This window comes from Falco cherrug, chromosome 8, assembly GCF_023634085.1.
Source record: "Falco cherrug isolate bFalChe1 chromosome 8, bFalChe1.pri, whole genome shotgun sequence".
NCBI classification, from domain to species: Eukaryota; Metazoa; Chordata; class Aves; order Falconiformes; family Falconidae; genus Falco; species Falco cherrug.
In genome coordinates this window covers 61273577-61296148 of record NC_073704.1, presented here as the reverse complement: position 1 = coordinate 61296148, position 22572 = coordinate 61273577, and the positions used below count along the sequence as shown (strand labels likewise).

Genomic DNA, 22572 nt, shown 5'->3' with positions numbered 1-22572 from the left:
TTGCCTTCCAAACTGAACTTCTGAAAGGCCTATAATGAAATAAATTTAATGTCACTTGTACTTCTCAAAGTCTATTAGTAGTGTGTTGCAAGGTTTCTTTCTTGCCTTTGCTTTTCTTGAACAGGTAGAAAATACACTTCAGCAGAAGAGTCTTGAAAGGCTCATGGGTGGCCAGAATGGATTTACAATAAAAGCTATTAAAGACTTCAACAGTCTCATTTTTCAGTGGTTATAGTACAAGCATGTATGTGGAACTTTTTTTTGAAGAAGCTGAAACAGTATTGATTAAATCTGTTATGATGCTTCTGGAATACTTGTTCTATTGTGTTGTGCTTTTGTTGATAGCTATTCAGACCAATGTAAAGTTTTTAGAGTTAATTTAGATATTTCTAAAATCATAGTTTATAGGGCAGAGTCATTTACCAAAATTCTCTTGACACTTACCCTACAAATACTAGTTACTGCAAAACATCATTTTAATAGAACTGTTCCAATGTTCTTTGCTTTTAGTTAGCTTGTTTATCCCATCCACATGCTTGTGGGTTAATGATGTTGAAATGATACACAACCAGTAAAATTTCATTCCAAGTTGATGCATGTTACTGTTATGTTCAAAATACTTAAAAATAAATAAATAAAATTATATATGGTGATAGAATAGAATCATAGATCTGTAAACTTGATTGTTTAATATTTATAGATGGGGCAGCTGTAATGGAATAGGTGAGAGTGGCAGCAGTCAAGAGGCATTTCTTAATTTTATTTGAGCTCAACTTAACTCTAGAAATTTCTAGTTTATTTTCTGCCTTGGTGATGCTTAACGTTCTTTGAAAGCATAGCTAAGAAACAAAAATAGAACTTTGCAAATTGTTGTCTTTCTGGTCTAAGGCTCTAGGTGGGTTCATTTCCTTTTTTAGGAGTGTGAGCAATTGCTGATATCTTACAGCTATTGAGTGTACGCAAGGCTTGGAAGTAAGTTAATGGTGACTATAAAGAGCTTTTACTTTTTAGAACAGTCAGCTTTTATCCTCAGTAAAAGAATAAATTTAGTCTGTGTTCTTGGCCAAGTTTATCTCCCTTTATGTATTTCCTGTTACTTTGAAGGGTGCAAAGTTTCTCGTATATGTGATAGTTCTAGGGAGCTGAATTATACTTAGTACAGAAATGTCCTATTTCTGAAGGAATAAGGTGATACATAATTGTGTTTTTCTTGTTCTCCCCCCCCCCCCCCCCCCCCCTTTTTTTTCAGTACCCTCTTCTATGGACTTACTGAAGCAGTGTAGACCTTTTTTTTTTTTTTTTTGAGCGCTTAGGAAGAAAGATTTTCAAACAGTTTTTTGCTTTGTTTTGCTTTTCTCAGTTTTTTCCATACTATGGACACAAAGCTGAATAATCAAACAAGTACCAATAGGATTAAGCTACTGTGTGAAAGAAATGGATTTATTTTTTTTTCCTGTAAAGGGTGTTTATAAGTTGGGGTTTTTAAAATTTACATTCTTCATAGTAGCCAACTCTCCTTGGGTTTGTTCCCTGCTTTCCTCACCTTCCACCTCCCTAGTAGAAAATTCTAAGGTGGTTACATGTGGGATATTATAAATGCTTCATCTAGAGATGTTTGCTGTATCTTTGGCTGGTGGTGTTTAATATGTGGCTCTGTTATAGGAAAGTACCTGTCTGTGTGTCTGACTAAGCTTGTAAATGTGCCTAGACACTTTAAAAAGCCTTATCAGATGACTTTTAGTTAATCAAAGATAGGAGGGGGGGAAAAAAAAGATGCCCTTGATTGTTACCTTTAATCTAAGAGAAGCAGCACAGAGGTATTTAAACCTTGCTCCCCATCCCCCCATCCCCTTTCTCTTATGTGCAGATTTGGTGTCTCGGGATACGGTAGGTGTTCTAATTCACCACGGTTTATCAAAAGTTGAGAGACAATGTTGTTTGGCAGTCTCTGTAGCAAGAAAGGAAGCATCTTTTGTTATTGACATCCTTTCTCTTAGCTCTGCTCTTGCTTTTTGCCAGCTGCTCATTGTCTATACTTGCTTATTTAGTATTCACAAGGGATTTTACAAGTTCTTATCAGTTCGTTGCCACAGCACATCATTTCCTCTTGTCATCCTTACTCCTTAAATTGGTGGGGGGAGGATTTGCATTAGAGCTGGTGAGTGGTAGAAACCACCACCATTCATGAGCATGAGGGCTGTTTGGGCTGCAGGGTGATGTTCTGCTTCTTTCTGAGGCAGTTTGTACTAAAGGTCACATAGTACTTTACTCTGCCGTGCCTTTCCCCCCCTTCTTTTTCTGGGGAAAAGAAAACATATTTTTTTTGGCCAAAGGCTAAAAATACCCAGCGCTTCAAATATTCTTCTTACAAGATATGAGGAAGTGCAGCATAAAAATAGCCACAGCTGAAAAGGTTGACCACCTTTGAGTGGCTGAGGAAGGGTTGGTTTGGGGTTTTTTTTGGATTTTTCTTTTAATTGTTTGTTTTTCTTTTAGTTATCTACAGTTTCTGCCTCATTTTTTTAATACTTTTCAAAAAACATGGGACATGGAGCTCAAGAAGAAGAAGATTCTTTAGTATTTTCTCCTTCTGGGCAATAAAGATCCAGTTGAGAAGCTGAGTACTTCAATGCTGTACTGGCTGTGGAACTACTGGTTCTGTGCCGCTTAACTGTTTCTTCATAGCAAATTTAAGTCTTCTGGTGAAGCACATGGGACAGGGATATAATACCAGGCTTAAAGCATATTCCCCAAGCCTGTCTTCTGAAAGAAAGTGACGGATTTAATGAACATTAACAGAAGCCATGCTGTCCCTTTTGACCCTGGACTGTCCTTTTCCCCGCTCATCAGTAATGCAAAGACTGGGGACTCTAATCATGTTTTACTTTTATTTAGGTTTGGGGTGAGGTCCTAGGACTTCTGGGGTTTTGTTTTGAAACAAAATGAGGTGCAATGGCTAGGGTTGAAACAGGAATTATTTTAATATCTGCCTTTCTGTTTTACCACATTCTTTACTTGTTTATTAATTACTTCTTAAATTTTCTTTTTAATAGAACTGATTTGGAGGAATCAATCATCATTTTTGATGTGAAGACTTCATCACTGACATCCATATGTTCATATGTCAGCCATCAAGAAATAAAACAGCTCATCAGTGGCAGTAACTGCTTTTGGTGTACACTGACATTTATTTGAAAAAAATCCCACAAACAAACATAAAAACCCCCAACAGATAGAACCCAGCAAACCTTTTGAAGACTTGTGTCAAATGACGTCAATGGCCAGTTTGTTCTCCTTTACTAGCCCAGCTGTAAAGCGTCTGTTGGGCTGGAAACAAGGAGATGAAGAGGAAAAATGGGCAGAAAAAGCTGTTGATGCTTTGGTAAAAAAGCTGAAAAAGAAAAAGGGTGCTATGGAAGAACTGGAGAAAGCCTTGAGCAGCCCAGGACAACCCAGCAAGTGTGTTACTATCCCCCGCTCTTTAGATGGACGACTTCAAGTTTCTCACAGAAAAGGCCTTCCCCATGTAATTTACTGTCGTGTTTGGCGTTGGCCTGATCTACAAAGCCATCATGAGCTGAAGCCATTGGATATTTGTGAATTTCCTTTTGGATCTAAACAGAAGGAAGTCTGCATCAATCCATACCACTATAAGAGGGTGGAGAGCCCAGGTATGTTTGAATATGGCTGTCTTAAAAAATGAAGAAAGTCTCCAGGAACCACTCATTGTTCACTCCCTCCTTCTCCAGTACTGTATAAAAATTTACATGTGATGTTTGAGGCAGTTTGGAAAAGGAATGTTCGAAGTGTACTCTTCTGGTGGGGTTTTGGGGAGGTGTGTTGTCCATTCTGTACTAGCTGTTTTTCTTTGTGGTAAATCGCACCTTTCCCACAGGTCTCTTAAGCCTGCTACCCTTAAAGTTAGTGGCAAAGTCCTCATTTGTAATAAAATAGAAAGCAGTGATCGAAAGACTTCAGTTTCCTTGATAAACTTGTTGAAAACTTCAGTCCTTGCAGGGTTGGTAGCCTTCCTTCAGGGGCTTAATATTTCATCAGTGAGTGGCATGAACGGAGAAAATAATAATAGTTTTTTAAAAATCTAGTGTGTAGCATTTACCACTTCACTTACCATTAGCAGGCAGCAGAGCTGAACAGAACCAAGAGTGATGATCAGTTAGAGCAAGGTATGTACCGAATTTGTGTCAGGTCTGAAGTCTGCTGTTAAGGCATGGTGCCATGGGAGAAGGTGAGGAGGATTGTCGTTATTAAGTATGTTGCTCTGGGAAGTATAGTGAAAAGTTGCTTCCGTTGTTCCACAAAATGGTTCTAACTCTCCTGCAACCAGCTCAAGTGCTCTACTGTAGCACTTGAATTCCAGACTCCAGCACTCTTGCATTTAAAAGCTAAAACTCCAGCTTAGCAACAGTTGTATATTGTAGTATAGATTTTGACTTCCGTGAAAAGGACTATATGTAACTATATAGTTTGACTGTAGTAATACAGACTATATTTCCATTTTTACTGATTTGGTAATGTACATATTCTGTGAATTTTGCACTCCTAAATCAGGAGTTTGGTATGTGCCACACACGGACTTTTTTTCTGATTTTTTTTTTTTTTTAAGAGGGTCTGCTTTCCATTGCATGAAATACAAGTGTGCTTTTGCTCTGATTTTTGCAAGATTAAAGTTTGAGTCATTCCGTGAAGCAAAATGTAAAAAAATAAAGGAAAGAGGATGGGGTAGAGGCATGACAGGTGAATCCCTTATTCCTTTTTCCACCCAGCTAGTGTCGATATTTTTGTGATGAGCAGAATAGCACATGATTTGTATCTGTTTCCTTGTATCTCAGTTTTTAATCTAAGTTTGTCTGGGTTTTGTTTGTTTGTTTCAGTTCTACCTCCAGTGTTAGTGCCTAGACATAGTGAATTCAATCCACAGCACAGTCTACTAGTTCAGTTCAGGAATCTAAGCCACAATGAACCACATATGCCACACAACGCGACATTTCCAGATTCTTTCCAGCAACCCAACAGCACTCCATTTTCCATTTCGCCAAACAGTCCCTATCCACCTTCTCCAGCCAGCAGCACTTACCCAAGCTCCCCAGCTAGCTCTGGACCATCTAGTCCGTTTCAGCTACCAGGTAAGTACAGGCTGAATGTCAGCTTAATAAAAAAAATTGAAATGTCACATGCTGTTACAACTTAGTACCTCAGCCTCTTGTGATACTTGCAGTAAATTGTTTTTCCATTTGCATTTTAGGGGGGGTTCTTCCTAGTTTTGTCACTGGTCAGTTAATTGTTATAGTTTTATTTTTCCAAATGGTTTTTGTCATGGATACAATAGCAGTGTTATTTTGCCAGCTTCAGTGTAGAATAACTGATACATACTTTAGAATAATATCTAGCATTGAAAAGAAAACAGATAGATGTAAGAGGCTGAGAAAGAAATTAATTGATGTCTTTCTCTGAACAAAGACACATGTGGTGTCTAACTGGGGAAAACCAGCAAATTTTTGATAGGAACTTCACAGATTTGAGTGCAAATAGGGAAGAAAAATTAAGGGCAAAGGAAAGAAGCCTTATTGAGTCTGGTAATTGGTGTGGTTTATAAAGCCAAGAAGCTAATAGATTAAAGAATATATTTTTCCACTAGCTCAGTGCCCTTGTCTTTGTTCTTTCTGGCTGCCCAGTGCCACAAAAAGTGCCCATTCAGTGGGGTATCCCTCTTGGACAAGTACTGTGATCACTGGGATGAATGCATTAATGGTAACTGGAGAGAGTTTCTGAAATAAGGGGTAATAGCGTGTTGGTACAGTGAGTACTGTGCTGATGAAGAGTATAGAGATCTACACTTCTATAATGAATTCAGCCTACAGAAGCAGCAAAAAATTAATTGATTTAGACTTTCATTATGCTACAGCAAATAAAGTTATTTCTTCTACTGCTTTCTTTCTGAACACAGAGAATAGGGGAGGCAAGAAAGCTAATGTCCGTGTGACAAAAAGTGGGAACTATTTTACCTTGCCCAGCTGCAGGAGTGCAGTTGTTAAAAAAAAGGGGGGGGGGGGGAAGCACATCATCAAGATTTCTCAAGTGTCCAGTCTTCTTGTTAGTCCTATAAGTAGGAATCCAGCTACTGAAGGAGTTTACTATAAAGACAGGTTACTTTGAAAATGGGTCCAAATGTTCTAACATCTCTTGTTCAAGAGTATTGTTGTGTGTTTACACCTGTAGAATGAATAAATAAATAAATATTCTAACTTGTTGAGGTTTGTTCTAGTTTATTCTGATTTTTTCATGTTTGTAGCTGATACTCCACCTCCTGCATATATGCCCCCAGATGATCAAATGGGGCAGGATAATTCTCAGTCTATGGACACAAGCAATACAATGATCCCTCAAATCATGCCAAATATATCGACCCGAGGTAAGTTGTATAGTATAGTGTAAAATTAGCATAGTTTGACTTCTTACAACTCATGATGAAATTGAACTAATAACTTCCAATGGTGCAGTAAACCTTGTTGGTAAGTGGAGGCAGTCCTCCAAGGCAAACTGGGGCTGTAGCAGAAAGAATTAAATAAAACTTGCTTTGCTTATTTGCATCTCTGGTATTTAAAATTTTGTAAGCCATGCTATGCAACTGAAAAGTTGAACTTTTTTTCACTTCTCAGAAATAGTCTTCTGCTACTTTGACGTGCTGTTGAAATTGTACAAGCACAAAGGCTCTGAAAATGGACTCTCAAAATACCAATTGTAACAGCTTTTTAAAAATTGGACAGAAGAATCATGTTTCACCTGATAACACAGACATCTATTTTTTTTGTGTGTAGTTTTGTTTAGTATCAGGCTTAAAATAGTAAAACAGTTATAAAATCAGTGGACTAGGTAAAATGTGTGACAGTAAAGATCGTTAAGATCTTGATCAGGACATCGTAACTGTTAACTAAGCTTTTACTTATCTGTTGATATTTTGGAAGGCCTGCTTTACAGTTCTACGTTTAATATTTTATCACTTAAGATAAACTGGTACTTTTGTTTTGCTTATTTGCAGATGTTCAGCCTGTTGCCTATGAAGAACCCAAACACTGGTGTTCAATTGTATATTACGAATTAAATAACCGTGTTGGGGAAGCCTTTCATGCATCATCTACAAGCGTCTTAGTAGATGGCTTTACAGATCCCTCCAATAATAAAAACAGGTTCTGCTTAGGTTTGCTCTCAAATGTGAATCGCAACTCAACAATTGAGAACACTAGACGACATATTGGAAAAGGTAAAGCTTAGTTGTGTTACACAGGGTCAAGAAGCTAAGTCCTTGTTGGTATTTCAACTTCTGTATACTGCAACAATGATTACTCTTCGATATGAGTAGTAGAGGTAATCTATGATATGTTACCTACTCCTCCAGTATCAGAAGACAACTTATTTAGGCATGGTTTGATTCTAATTAGTCTAGGAATTGCATACTTTTTTCTTTGGCACTAATTTAAAAGAGTAAATATTACCTCTTTCTTGCCAAACTATATTGTCATAGGGGCTTGCTTGTTATGGTTAATAATTTTATGTAGAATTTTGTGTTTCAGCACCAGGAAATATATTGAGGGCTTCTGATATTCTATAGTATATCTACTTTCTAAATCAAATTTTTCGTACCACTTCACAGTATATCAAAGATCTTTTTTATTTTGTTGTTCATGTAAGGTATTACACTGCTGTCTACAGTGTGTTCCAGTATCTTGCATGAGTTGGCAGCAGGACTTTGAAGTGCTAATGCAGAACTGCAAGGACTCATTTGGCTGAGTGAATCCATGGGGCGTGTATGTGTGTGGGAGGGATTCCTGGAGACAGCAGGTTTTGCAAGATCTTCTAGTTCGCCCATACTGTTTGGCTGATAGCACATATAGACGCACAGTTTTCATCTTTGATGGAATGTGCGTGGATTATCTTGAAATGTAGTACTCCTTTTCTGAATATCTCCTTTTTTGTAACTAAGTCAGTGCTGAGAACCTGGTTTTGTTGCAGATATAACTAGACACCTTTTTAACACATGAGATTGATAACTGTTGGTGTTGAGTTTTGTTTGATGAAAGTTGCTGTTGCTTGTAGTATATATTCAAGACCCATCCTGTCCCTTAACAGTCTTTCAATTAGAAACGACTATAAATATGGCAAAATTTTGCAGATAATCTGGAGACCATGCGTTCTATTAATATCTCTTGGAAACTTGGCTCTCCAGTCCTGTTGTCTGAGAAAAGTTAGTGTTATGAAGGGGAACAACTGATTTCCGAGGCATGGGTGGTTTGTCAGGTTCTTTTGTTTTGGCTTACCCCTTTAGATGGTACTGGCAGAGAAATCTTACACAACTGCCTAAGGTCAGAAACGTAGCAAGGATCCAGCATCATGTTGTAGAATAGTATTAGCTGCAGTGAGCTTTAAAATGTCTATATCTAGTACTAATGATTAGACTAAAACTTTGCTTTATGGTAGCAGTTCTGGGAACAATTAAGATTGTTTGGGGATAAAATACTATTTATTTATGGCTTTGTTTGGAAATTCTTGGGGTTTTGCCTCCTTAAAACAACCCAATCCTAGTTGCTAAACTTTTTTCTGTAAAAGCATTGCATTGCAAGCATAAGTGACTTCTAATTGTGCATTGGATTATTTTTGAAGTAGCTGTGTTGCCTTCAGACTGTTACGTGGTGCAGCTCCCCTCTTCAGGGATCTCTCAGAAGGTCTTTACCAGAAGAAGTTAGCTGGCCAGGTGGTGGTCCCTGTCTTTTTAAAATAAATAGGGTTGTGTTGTGAAAATGCATTCTTGCCCACTCCAGATTTTCTGACAGCTGCTTGTAGTTCTTGAAGCCAGTGGTTCCTCTATGTAACCTTCATCCATAGTCCCAAACGGATCTAGCAGTGTTCACAACAGTTGGTGCTGTCTGAAAGATTGTGTCTATTGACTTGCTGCAGCTTCATCTGGCAAACCACGGGGTAGGTAGTCTGCAGTGGATGTCAGGGTATTGCAAGGAAGATTGAACTGTATCCCAGTCATTTAACAGTGGTGGGCAGGGGAAGGGGAGAAGATCTGGGAGAAGGAAGGCGAATATCTCAACTGAAGTAGCAGTGAGAATCTGTGTTTGGAAGCTGAAAGGATCTGTAGCTTTTTTATATATAAAATTTTAGTTAGTAGTAGTATTATATAGGCTTTAGAACATAAAAGGAGGGAAGCATTTATGTATATAGCTGAAACCAGGCAGATGTGATTAAATCTAGGGGCTTTGTTGATTTTTTTTTTTAAGGTTGGTATTGCCTGATGGTATTTAAGTGTCCAACTAATTGGACTTACATCTCCTTTTACTTGATAAAATACACTGGAAATCAGAGCAGACTATGAATATATTTTCTCATTCATGTCTATCACTACCCTTTCTCCCAGGACACTTTTATTTCTGTTGGAATTTCCATAGGCAGAAGGTACCAGTTTTATAAAACTGGAATTAGAAAATCCACTGAAGTACTCTAGAAAAATAGCTTGAAATAACTGTTGACATGAAGGGGTTTTTTTCCATTCTATTCTGTAATTGATGAGAGAAGGACATCTAGTGGCTGATATATAACGGAGCCTACTGTATTTTGAAATGAGAAGGTATGTTGTAGTGTGGACAAAAGGGCTTTTCTGAAAAGCTCCTCAAACAGAAAATCTGTCTCTGATTTTGTGGGAGTTGTATTAAGTACGATATTTTTGGAAAAAAGTAATCTGAAATGTTTTTATCTTTGTTTTCAAGGAGTTCATCTCTATTATGTTGGTGGAGAAGTCTATGCTGAGTGTTTAAGTGACAGCAGCATATTTGTACAGAGCAGGAACTGCAACTACCACCATGGCTTTCATCCAACAACTGTATGCAAGATTCCTAGTGGATGCAGTCTGAAAATTTTTAACAATCAGGAGTTCGCTCAGCTTTTAGCTCAGTCTGTCAACCATGGATTTGAAGCAGTATATGAGCTTACCAAAATGTGCACCATTCGAATGAGTTTTGTAAAGGTAAACAAATTATTTTGAGGGTGTTTAAATTTATTGTGGATTTGGGTATTCAGCAGTAATTACATTAGCACTGTAACAATGTAGCAAAGCTGTTCTGACCTGGTGGTGTTCTCAATGATAAGTGTGTGGAAACTGGTTAATTTGGCGAGTGGGAAATTGATGCAAGAAGGGAAAAGCAGAGCTAGCTGTACAGAATGTTGGCCGTGTATTTAGTTACTTCAGTATTAAGGACAGGGATTTAATCATTGTGGTTGCTATAATTTTATTAAAGGAGATTTGAGATCATGCTCAATTTGAAGGAACAAAATGAACTCTAAGACCACTAAAAGAATGTGAGTAGAGAGGATCATAAGTGATTTCAGAAAAAATTGCAACTCCTTCAAAGACATTAATACTTTTTGTAAAAAAAAAAAAAAGGAAAAAAGACATTATTTGAATTTATGAAGCCAAACTGTACTGTTATTCTGACAGTAGTGTTTTCTCAGTGTTGTTTAATCAAGATGCTGTCTGTTTCAGATTTAGTGTGGAGTATAGACATGGGCCTTCCAGGGTTTTATTGCATCTTGCCCAAAAAATATTGATTGTTTTGTCAGTTATGATAAATACTGCTCAGACTGAGAATGTAGAGGATAAGGGAGCAGGAGGGAGAAACAGAAAAGAGATGTGGCCGTAGTCAGGAGGCATTCTTGAGTTGAGTTGGCAGTGCGCTCCATGGAGGAGCTCCTGTAGTTGCTCCGAGTGTGTGGCAGACAAGACTGGATTCAGCCTTCCAGGTGCAGCTTCCCTCCTGCTCCTTCACAATCTCGAGTTTTTTCTTTTAGGTAAGAAGTGTTGCTAAACTCTGAGTTCCCTTCAGATAAGTATCTTGGAACATGATTTCCTGCTTCTTGTTAGTACAGTTATTTTGACAGACGAGCATGTCATCAACTTGATTGATAATGTTTTGTTCATTTTTAGGGATGGGGAGCTGAATATCACCGACAAGACGTCACGAGCACCCCGTGCTGGATAGAAATTCATCTTCATGGGCCCCTCCAGTGGCTGGATAAAGTACTTACACAAATGGGTTCTCCTCTTAATCCCATCTCATCTGTTTCATAGTGCTGAAATTCTATCTCCAGCCTAATTTTTAGTGAACTTATTCTAATTCTAGAGAAACTTCCAGTGTGGATACTGTGAGCTATATGGAGAATGGATTTAACTTTTTTTTTTTAAAATCCCTTTGTGACCAATTCCATTGTGTATAGCTAACCAGTTTTACATTTCAATTTGTTCTTGTGATGCTTAAGTGACAGTTGAGCCCTAAGGGAAAAAAGTCTATTGAAAAATTCAGAACACTTTTCCCCTTCTTCCCATAGAACTTAAACAGGCATATGTCTTAACTGGAAAAAAAATTTTTTCTTCTTGTCCTGTAGGGACAAGAATTGTGAAGACTGACTTCAGAAAAGAAATACATATCATAGTTTGGTATTTTTTAAATGTTTTTGAAACTGTTTGAACACGTGCAGCTCCAGCTTGCAAGCTGTATTTTTAGCATTTTGTTTAACATCTTAAGGTTGACAACTGTCATAAACAAAATTAGACTTTATTATGGCTAATTTGCCTCAAATTGGACAATGTGATTTTTTTTCTAAGTGTACACATGAAATATACTTTTTACAAATATTGGAGTGGTGTAAAAACACTTGTACTGTCTATTGGAAAATGTTGTCATAAACACACTGTATATTAATGCAGAATAGCAGTTCTTAGCCTTTTCCCACTTCAGTTTTGTAATATCTCTTTTAACCACAGTTTTAAATACTAATTGATACAAGGTAAACATCTTGCACATTTCTGGAGTAGTAATTCTTGTTTTGCTTTGATTTACACTCACGCCGTTTGGATTTGGTTGCCAAGGCTATTTCTTTTTAGGTACCCTTCTCTATTTTAACATAAACACTACTATTTGTAAATGGCAGTGCTTACTACTTTTTGGAAGGAATAAGTTTTTTGTTTTCTTTTTGGTGTTCTAGCTGTTTATTTTACCTGTCTGGAATTGATCTGTGTTAGGCCTTTTTAATCTCTCAGTAGACATTACGCAGTATTAGTGATTACACTGTATTTAATTCACTTTCAGTATGAGTTTGAGTCTCTTTGAAGACTGTGAGTGGCTTAGCAAATTAGTAACTGAATGCAGAAGCTTTTACTTCCAGATCATGTAATTTAATACAGACCTGTTGGTAATGACCAAAAGTAATCACTTCTTTGTAGCCTATGTGAAACAGCGGTCCTGAGCCTGTCCCTGGTGGCAGGTGTTCAATCAGAAGACTCGTAACTGTAGTTGGCAGCTTTATGGGATTGAAGGACTGCATTGATATGATGATGAAATTTCTTCCTCGCACGTAAGGAATCCTGTTGCCTGTGCTGTTGTATTACTCAGTAGAGAATTTATGTATTAAAGACTAAAAGCAATCAGTTAAACAACATGCATATTTTCCCCCTTAAAATAATAATAAAAGGAGGCTGAAAGAAATATTCTAAGAGAATTAGAAGTGAATTATGTACAAAATTCCTTTGCATGCAGAAAAAGACCTATTGTATTTTTTTTACTTCTCATCCTCCTTTTTTCTCTTTCCTGAACACCCCTTCAGAAAAGGGTTTCAGTGTTTGGGGAGAGGCTGAAAACTCTAAAATGCAAATACTTATTAAAAGATATATTGCAATTACTGCAATCCTGAGACATTGATTGCTTACACAATTTCTTGTGTCTTCTGTTGAATGAAGTTTCTGCTCAAATGTGGAAGTCATGCATCATATGGTACCTAAGTAACAAGTGATCTTAAAGGAATAAAATTGTTTACGTGTCATTAAAATGTTTCTTATGAAATGCCTTAAAGGAATAAACTGTTACACTTCTGCAGAACCCTAATATTCTCTTGTACAGGAATTTCTATGTTACTTGGTGTTTTGGCTTTTTGGTGTTTGTTAAAGCAATTTCTCAAGTGTGTTTTAAAAACAAACAAGTGCATCTTCAGGCAAAGGGGAATAACATTATTTGTGGCTCGCCTTTGGGGTCTTCTCTTTCATTCTTTGGAACTGCAACCCACAGATGGTTCTTTTGATCGAATAAGATGCGAAGTGGGTTTGCCACAGGATCGGGCTTCTATTTTCTTCTCCCTGGGCCTGACTTGTCAAATTGCTGAATACGTATGTTTGACACTACAGGATATTTTTTTTTTTCCTTGACTAGCTTTTATAATAAATGTCATGGCACATTGAATTTAGGAAAAGATCTCTGTTGTTAGGTACTTTCAGATAAAGTAAAATCTTTGCTAAATGTTTTTCACCTGGCTTTGTCTATGTTCACTTGCATGTTTAGATGTGGCCAACTAAATGACTTACGAATGGGTGCTGAAGTGGGTGTTCATGAGCCAGAGCTGCTGCTTAGTGCTAGTATTGTGGTTAGATTGGCCATCCATGCACTGAACCGTAATTCCTGCAATAATATCCAGTTAACCCACTTGCGATGCTGTCATTAAGTACTAGAGCACTCTGGCATTTGTCTACTTGTGTACATATTCTTGAACTGTAATATATGCAGTGCTGGGGATATCCTTGTGGCTGCTGATCTTGCCAGGGTAGGTGTACAGGAGCAGACCCAGTAAGATTTGTCTGTTTTCTGCTTTTCTGTTCCTTTTAAGTAGGACTTTTTGAGAGCTTCCTAGTTAGCAGATTTTTGTGTGCTACTGGTTCATGGTGCTCCTGGTCATGTTTAGTTCATCTGTGCTGCTGATACACAATTCAGATACCAGTGCACGGGTAGATTGGTTGAAGAGCTCTTTGACTCTAAAGATGATTTAAGTGTAGTGATAGCAAGAGAGTGCTGCTTCTGTTGCAGCATACACATGTGTAAGTCACTTCTTGATCTAGATGGAGGGATGGAGAAACTGAGACAGCCAGTAGGCTCCATCTTCCACTACCACGCTTTCTGGTGTAGCCCAGTTTAGACTGAATGTTACTCTTCAGTGAAAACTGTTTTGGCCTTTTGTAGTGTATTTTCTTCTTTTGGGGCATCTTTCTACATTGCACCAACCACAGCATTAACTAACAGCTTTGGCAATACCAGCAAAGAGTTTAGAACAGGCACACAGAAGTTCTTTCTGGGTTTGCTTTTATAGTCACTAAAATAAGATCGTAGCTTGGATATTCCTTCTTAGAGGACTTCAGTCTTGCTGGCAGTCAATCCAGTGCCTTGTGTAAGTATTATGTTCATTTAATTGCATTAGGCGTGAAGTAGTTGTACATGAAGGGATGACATTGGGTTATAGTATCTATAGGACCAAAATAAAAATTTCTAGTATGACTGACAGATGAGAGACAAATCTAACAGAACAGCCCATTAGTTCAAAAGAACCATGAAACAGCCCATGTCTTGTAATTTGGTATAGAATTATTTAAAATGCTGGAATTCTTTTGGGTTTTGCTTGAAGCTATGATTTCCACCACCACCATGCACACAGTATTACAGTGTGGAAGTTATCAATCCTTGGGCAGATACTCTGCAGTGTAAGGCTAGAGAACATTAAAATGTGTCAGGCTTCCTTCATAGTTCTAAATTTTTTTGGGATATTGTTTTAGTTTCCCGAAGTGTTGCTAGTGATGTTTTTTAGCCAAAAAAAAAAAAAAAAAGCAAAGAAAAAAAAAAGCAAAAAGCAACATTTTCTAAATGTTTTGCTTCAGAAGACAAACGTGACTAACTTTCTTTTTTGTAGTTGTGAAGTTTCTGTTTAGGAAGGTATCCCATTCTGAATTCAAATCAGTAGACCAAACCATCAGATTACACAGTAATGTTGCTTTGTTGTGCTGCTCCATAAACCTGCTTCTGTGTTTGTTGCAAGCATAACCTTTATGCTTTTGTTTACATTGTAGGAAACACAGTTCTAGCAATGAGTTTTTTCATATAACTCTATAAACATCTTTTTATTTTGTTAATTTTAAAATTATTAGGTTTTGCTATGTTATGTTTTTAAAGATATTTTTTGCATACTGCTGCTCATATTTCAATAAACAAAACAAACCCTGAGATTTTTCTGATTTCCTTTTTCTGTAACTCAGTACGTCTCAGATATTTGTTTACAAGGGTTGGTTTATGGCTTCTTGTAACTCTTGCTGCTGATGCCTTACCGTCTACATATTCCTCCTCATACAAGTGTGATCTTGTAATTTTAAAAATACTTTTTGATAGCTTTTGGGTAACACAAAAGCTGCCATGCTCTTGGAAGCAGAGACTAAATCATTTCATTAACTTATTTAAGAGGGGTTTTTTCTTGTTCTAGAATGCAGCCAGCCAAAACGCTGTCAATTTGTCGGTACTTCATAAAAATACCTAAATCGCCAGTACAAAAAAATGTGTATCTGTAAGACTTCAGCAACACTTTTGATTATTGTGTTGGGGGTGGTTGGGGTTGGTTTTTTTTTTTACCTTCGTGGCTGACCATAACGTTTTTAAACAATCGTGATCTTGTCTGAATGTGTAGAGCTTTAAGCTGATGACCGATAGCTTTTTCATTGAAATGAAGGCTGTTCGAATCTCTCTTGAAACTCAAGTACTCTTCCAATAAAATGGAAATTTAGGAGAAGTTTAGTGAGCTGTGCTTTTGCTGTCTATTAGCCTTATTTTTAAGATTGAGGGGAAGAAAAGTTTTCTCTTGTTTACCAAGCTACTACAGAAATAAAGGTGGAAACAGTAATTGGTGTGCATAAATTAAAAGAAATATCTTTTTTGGCAGGATGAGTACAAAAACACTGAATTCCAACTCCAGAGGTATATTAATATGAAAACTACAGAACAGACAAATTATTTGTTTAGCATAGAGCTGAAACAAGTATGGTGCTACTCCTTGATCTTGCCGGTGCTTCTTGCTCCGGGATTTAATTTGGCTAGCGGGCTGGTGCCTTGCAGCAATACGCTGAAGTTCTTTTATCTCTAATAGTAGCCTTTTTTCTTCTAAATGTGCAACTGCACTGTACTAAGGAGCATCCAGTCATTCAGGTAGTAATTTTTTTATATATCTTCTGATACTGTTTTGATGTTTTTTCTTCCAAGACAAAAATTGCCATTTGAAGTTCCTGGATTTACTATGGTAGTATTACCTAGATGATACAGTAACTTGTGAGTAGTATCTCACATAGATGTTGGAGTTGGCTTTCCCAAAACTTTATGTGAACTTGTATAAATAGCTTTCTATATAAGTAAGAACTAACCAAATAAAAGAAAATCTCTGTATAAGTTTTAAATAATTTGAAGGGTTTATGTTAATCTTGCTAGTCTTTCTCTCTGGGGAATTTAGAGGTGTAGGAACAGCCGATAATTACATCTCTCTGAGCAACTAACCAAAGTAACCTGTGAAACTACTCATTTATGTTTTTTCCAGAGGGGGAAAAAAAGGCTTTGGGCAAAACGCATCTCTTCCATTCCCACTCCAACCTGCATTGTTTGTTAAATGAGTCAGAGGCTACTTGTGTGCACTGCTATGGAAAAAGCAAATATTTCACTGGCATTTACAGTACTTAAACTTTGGGTATCCTATACCCTGTGCCAAGAGAAGTCCTCCTTTCTTGTCCTGGAGTGCTCCCTGCCCTCTTGTAGCCTTCTCTGACGCCATCCCAAGAAATCCTACTCATCTAGAAAACCGGTTTCATAGAAGTTAGGAAAACTTGGGAAATTACTTTTACTATAGATACTCTGGACAGAGGACATTAGCAATTGGAGTGTCAAGTCAGTGCACTGAATCGGGCTTTTCCGAATAGCTTTCCTGAGCTAACCTTTTGGCATCCTGGAAGTGCTGATTCCATTTAACTTGTCAAATTCAGTATTTTGGCCAGTATGATTTGGAGCTTGTGTTTTCCAGACACTGCTAGTTTAAAGAAAAGAAAAAAAAAAAAAGTAATTGGGCTACACTGGGTGATGATACTGGCTCTAGTTTGCTTTGAAGTCTCAAACACTGTTAATCATCTGACTTGGGATGCAGAGCAGCTATCCAGAGCTATCCCAGGCATTTGTAAAAAGTCCCAAAGTACCTGTGAATTGTCAGCCACTTAGTTCAATGTAAATGTTTTTTAGATACTGCATCATCTTAATGCTCAGTTAGTATTGGCAAGAGAATTGGCTTATGCTGATGAGCGTTTTGTAGTCAGCGTTAGCACTTTGGGATTGGTAAAATTGAGCAGAAATAATAATTCCCCTTAGTTTTGGATATCTGTGTATAAATTTTGAGGTAAATAAACGTCATTCTGTGTATTTTTATTATACAGGAGCAGCAAAGGTGGTTGCCTCTAGCTCTGTAGTGCGAGTTCTCACTCCAACCACTTGCAGATTGAATAGTGAATCAGAAGAAAGCTGCGTGCTGGCAGGTAGCTTGTCTAGACTGAAAAATGAAGCTTATGCAAGCTATCCAGTGGAGGTATGAGACTTGTGCAAGCTGTCTAGCATCGGTCCTCGCGCTTCCTACTGTGCTGTGGAACAGCAGAAGTCAAAATAGCAAATTCTGGGGGGTGGGGTCGAGAACCCCTACAACAAAACCATCACCAGAGCCACTGAAAGGACAGTACTCTCTAGTCCTGGTGTCTTGCTGCTTCTCCCAGATGTTCAGGGTTTTTTTTTATGATTTTCCAACTCCTGCAAGCTGGAACAAGGGTCCTTCTACCACGTAGGAAACGTAATTTTGAAGTATCTGTTCTTTTTGCCTCCTGTCATGTGTGGTGTCCCCTATGCAGGTGACAGGGACTGTGTGCTTGTGTAGCCACGGCCACATTAACTGCCTGTGGGGGGTGTGTATGACACTTTCATTCTTGGTAGAATATTTCTGTTGCAGGTAGACTAAAATGTGGTCTGGCTTTTTCTTTGCCCTCTGTTCCTATATTTAGCAGTATTTTCCTCTAAAACCATCCTGAGAGGTCTCCAGAGTGCAGCATAGTCAAAGGTGTAGCCCTCAAGGTACCAAATAAGAAACTTCTAGCTGATGGAGTTCTAGTAGTATGTTCATGTTAAAAGAGGGAACAAACCTTAGTAAAAGGCAGCACAAACACATAAAAATACCCATGTGATAGGTGCTTTACCAGGCAGTTCGCATCAAACTGTTTTGAATATACTGTTCTTGTTAACTGCCTTACAGGGCCGCATGTTCAAGTGTGCAGTACAAATATCTCTGTAAGCAACGTTTTTTAGCTCTAGTTGAGTGCAGACCAAAGGGAACGTTTGGCTTTGTGCTTCTAAAGGTAAGTCTGAGGCCACAGTTTCATCAGCTAGTAAATACGGTTGTCGGGCTCGTAGGGATCCAGTTAAAAACAGACGTTGCAGCCACTGACAGCATACAATACTGAAATGACAGAAAAAAACAGTCTAAAAATTCATTCCAAAAAGCTGGAGGCAGGAAATCTATCCCAGCAGAGATATCTTGCCAGGCAAGGTGGTTGGGGTTTTTTCTGTTTTGTTTTTGTTTTTTCAACATCACTACTTTAAGTTTCTGCTGGAGTGATCATCATCTGCCCTAAGGATGGCAAGAAGCCAGGATGACAAGTGTCCTGTTTTGTGAGTGCGATGGTCACAGCTGCTCTAGAACAGGCGGGTGCTGTTGGGCCATCCTGCAGCGAGCGGTGCTGTGTGCCCACCTCTGCCGAAGGAGCCCTGCTCCAGAACAACACTGGAAATACTCGCTTCTGCGCAAGAAGCAAAGACGCAGATTGATAGAAAATCATCTGAGAAGCATGTTGTTCGTTCTTCTTGACCCAGAATGTTTACTGTGCTAGCTGCAATGTTTCCCTTAAAGGTATGTGATGGAGGGGGGAACTGCTAACACGTCGGACCCGCTATAGATGCAAAGTAGCTTCATGCCAGGTCAATCAGTTCTGTATTTAATTGATTAAGCCTCTGTAGTGCTGTCTGAATGGCGCTTGCTGGTGCTGTGCTGGAGGGAAGAAAAGCATGATGAAAGGGTATGGTGACACATCCGGAGGGGGGGTCACAGGAGCCTGTGTTGCTGTATGTTACCTGGAGCCCACCTGCCTCCTGCTTGAGGTACCAGTTGGGTTTGGATGTTGTCAGAGGGATGCTCTGAGTTACCAGAGACCTCACTGCTCCACTGCCAGTGGGTGCAGAAACAGCGACGGTGTCGTGGAAGTGCCTGGGGTGCCTGTATGTGCTACAGGTGATGGAGGACAACTAAGGCAAGGTAAAAGTCTAGTGAAGACAAAATGATAGGTAGTTTTTATACACATCGGTAGATAAATGTGAAATCTCAATTTTTTGCAGTCTGAAGTCTTGAAAATGAAATTCCAACTTGTGTAGAAATAAGCCTACTTAGTTATCAACACACACACACACACACACACACACATATAAAGACAAGCCCTGTAAAACTACTTCACTCCCATGGAGATGCAAGGTGAGGGGTTTGGGGGTTAAGGTTCTAGGGGCTGGAGGCTGTTGGGTCATCTCCAGCTGTTCTGTGTTCCTGCTCCTTAGAATCGTAAAATATCTCAAGTTAGAAGGGATCCATAAGGCAGGACTCCCTCCTTTTATTCATAAGACATTTTTTTAAAAAATCTTTTAAAATTAACATCTCTCTTGTTCCAAGGCCAGTTTTATTTTGCTCTTTATAAATACCTTTTTTCCATTCTGTTTTTGAAGTTGCGTATCTGCTATTGCAAACAACATGGTTATTTCCATGACTAAATAAGTGCTGTTTAATCCAGTCGCTCCTAGGAAAATCTCATTTTCTGAAGTCTCTGAGATACAGCAACTGCTGTCAGCGAACTCATGACCCTTTCGAGAAAGCTTTGAGCTGTGTGGGTAACTTCAACTTTAGAGCTGGCTTGGAGGAATTTGAGAGACAAAGCAAAAGAGACAAAATGGGCTCTTTTCTGTAAGAGCCGAATGGAGACAGTTTTCCTGAGATCTGTGAGATTTCAGGTCTCTGGTGAACAGTCTCATTTTATAAAGGTCTTTATAGAAGGAGTTGTCCTTAAGTTCCCTGTAAGAAATTAGAGGTAAATATAGCAGGTTAAACTTGGAAGTGCAAGTTTAGGAGTGAACAGGGTTGTGTCCATGAAGATTATTCACCAGCAGTACTAGGGGCACTGCCCAGGGAAATGCTCAGCCCCACAGGGAGGAATTTGACGTTGCCAGGAGGGCAAAAACAAGGTGAGAAGAGGAAAAAATACTTGCAAAGATGTGACACTGCATGTAACTTGCTGCCTGGGAGACTGTCTGTATGGATTAATGATTTACGCCAAACTTACTTGCTTATATCTGTAGTTTGTGTATTTGCTCAGAGTCTTGTGAGTTAAGTCTTGAAGAAATGACCTCCTGAAGCCAAACGCACTGTGAACGCAATCCAGCTGCATCTTCCTTTCATCTTCTCAGTCTGATGTATCTGCCAGTGTTTTAAATGTTCTGCAACGCAGGTAGATAAAGCTCCTGGCTCTCAAAAGGTTTAGGAGAATGAGGACCAGCACATCTGCTGGGATCAGGTCCGGCCAGGTGCTCCTGTATAGGAGTCAGGAGCTGCTGCTTGTCACTTGGAAATCAAAGCTGGGACCCTGCTCAGCCTCTTCAGCCATTCTCTGAAATCACTCTTAAGTGTGGAAGGTAATAACTAACTCCTGCTCTTGCTAGCACTCCTAATGGCTTTACATGTCTCTAGCTTTTTTTTTTTTTTTTTTTTTTTTTTTTGCCTTAACGGGAGCGGTGTTGCAGAGGAGCCTTTGTCTCAGTAATTCCTGTTTTGGAGTGGTGTCCTGGGATAAGGGCTTTTCATTTCTTCCAGAGTTGCTACTAGAAGAAAACTCATTAGAACAAGTGCGGTCACACATTGCTGTGGTTCTTGTGGTTTGACACCGGTTTGGAGAGCATGACCAGGCGATGCAGTTTTGGTTTCTGCTTTGCCATGTGGCACCAGGGTATTCACCCGCCTGAGGCATCCCAAATGGACGTGAAATATTTAGCTTTTGGGATTTATTCTTTGCCTTTTGCCTTGCTGTGTAGTTTGGCAGACTTGCGAGTCCTACAGGTGAGTCCCTCCCAGGCACCAGTTGTGATGGCCACGTGGCACAGGGAGTGGGAAACACTCAGCTCCTACTTTTTGCTTGGGGGAAAGGGAAATGCAGGAGGGTGAATGCCAATAGAAAAGCCTACCTACAGGTAGGAAATAGGAGGAGAAAGATGTGTCCTGTTGGGTCCCCAAAATGTTAAAAACCCCAGTGTTCAGGCAGAGCAGTGGAATGAGTGAGCCCCCGGTTTTGGGGTGCTCTTGCAGAGGAGCATCGTGCTGGCCGCTCCTCGTGGTTTCTCAGTACCATCGCTGCCCCAAACGCCCTGTGGGCACTGGCAGCGGCTGGGGCAGCTGCATTCAAAACTAGCCACGGACTAAGAGCTTAAAGCCAACAGACTGAGGTATAACAATAATAATCCACCAGGGAGGGTGGCATCGGGTGCGAAGGGTCTCACACTGCCAGGTGGAAGGCGTGAGTTGTTTCCCTGGCCCAGAAGAAAAAGAGTTAAAACCTTATTTCGCACACAGGTCCCATTCAGCAAAGCACATGGCTGGGTGTTTTAAGGGTGCAGATGCTCTGTGGAGCGTTACGGGAGCTATTAATCCTTCAAAAGCAAAGCATGTAATTAAGAGCTGCTCTGAACTGGGGCCACCGGCTTCTCGCAGCATCGCGTCCCAGATTTCGGGCGTTTCACTTGCCCTTTGTGTTTCAGCATGCCGAGCTCCAGCCTGCCTGGGAGATAAGCCATGGGCAGGACAGGAGGCTGCTGCCGGTGTCGCCAGACGCTTTCGAAAGGCTCGTTGAGAAAGTGGGGGTTGCTATAAAGACACAGTGAACGGTGCATTTGTGCCAGGACAGGAGCGTGACTGGCAGAAGGTGAAGGGGAAGGGATGTGTGTGGCATGCACCTAATAAACCAGTTACACCAAGTGAATAAATGCCTGTTAGTCCCTCTCTGGCGTGCTTGTGGTCGGGAAGTGGATTTTATGCTTAGCTTGGATTTTGGGCCTGGTGAAAGAGAATATTTCAGATGTTTTCTATCCATATATTTCATACATTGGTTAAATTGTCACTAATAGAACTTTCTTCTGCAATGGAAGCGATTCTGGGTCTTGATGAGAGCAACACGGGGCATGCATAAGGTCTGTCCCAATAAATCCACTGGGGCTCTAAGCATGACAGGTTCTTCTGGGGTATTATTCCAGCTATCAGGCTGTAGAGAAAAATAGGATTATTTTGAAGTTATTCTTGAACATCTAAATAAAGGGTGTAATGCAACATGTGCTTTATCGAGTTCTGAGGCTTTTGCCAGCAGAAATTCTTAGATCAAACTCATTATGACTGATAGCTGAACACAAGCTGTCGTTACTTGAAAATAAGTAAGAAATGCCTGATTTGATAAAACTTGATTTATTCGAAAAGGGCTGAGATGAACACACTTGAATTTATTCTCACTTTGTACATTAATTACTTTGAATTACACCAGTTAAATTTGGT

The 22572-nt window shown here is 39.2% G+C and overlaps 1 protein-coding gene across 2 annotated transcripts in view; it reads left to right on the top strand.

The window, feature by feature from the left end:
* The window catches only part of SMAD5 (SMAD family member 5), a 30505-nt gene extending 15398 nt beyond the window's left edge, over window positions 1-15107 (top strand). For both annotated transcript variants that reach the window (XM_005440647.4, XM_055718485.1), the window contains exons 2-7: window positions 3054-3671; window positions 4893-5144; window positions 6311-6430; window positions 7058-7279; window positions 9786-10042; window positions 11000-15107. In XM_005440647.4, coding sequence (XP_005440704.1) covers window positions 3269-3671; window positions 4893-5144; window positions 6311-6430; window positions 7058-7279; window positions 9786-10042; window positions 11000-11143 — 1398 coding nt within the window. In that variant the 5' untranslated portion in view covers window positions 3054-3268 and the 3' untranslated portion in view covers window positions 11144-15107. The remainder of the gene's footprint in view (window positions 1-3053; window positions 3672-4892; window positions 5145-6310; window positions 6431-7057; window positions 7280-9785; window positions 10043-10999) is intronic.
* Window positions 15108-22572: the final 7465 nt, after the last annotated feature.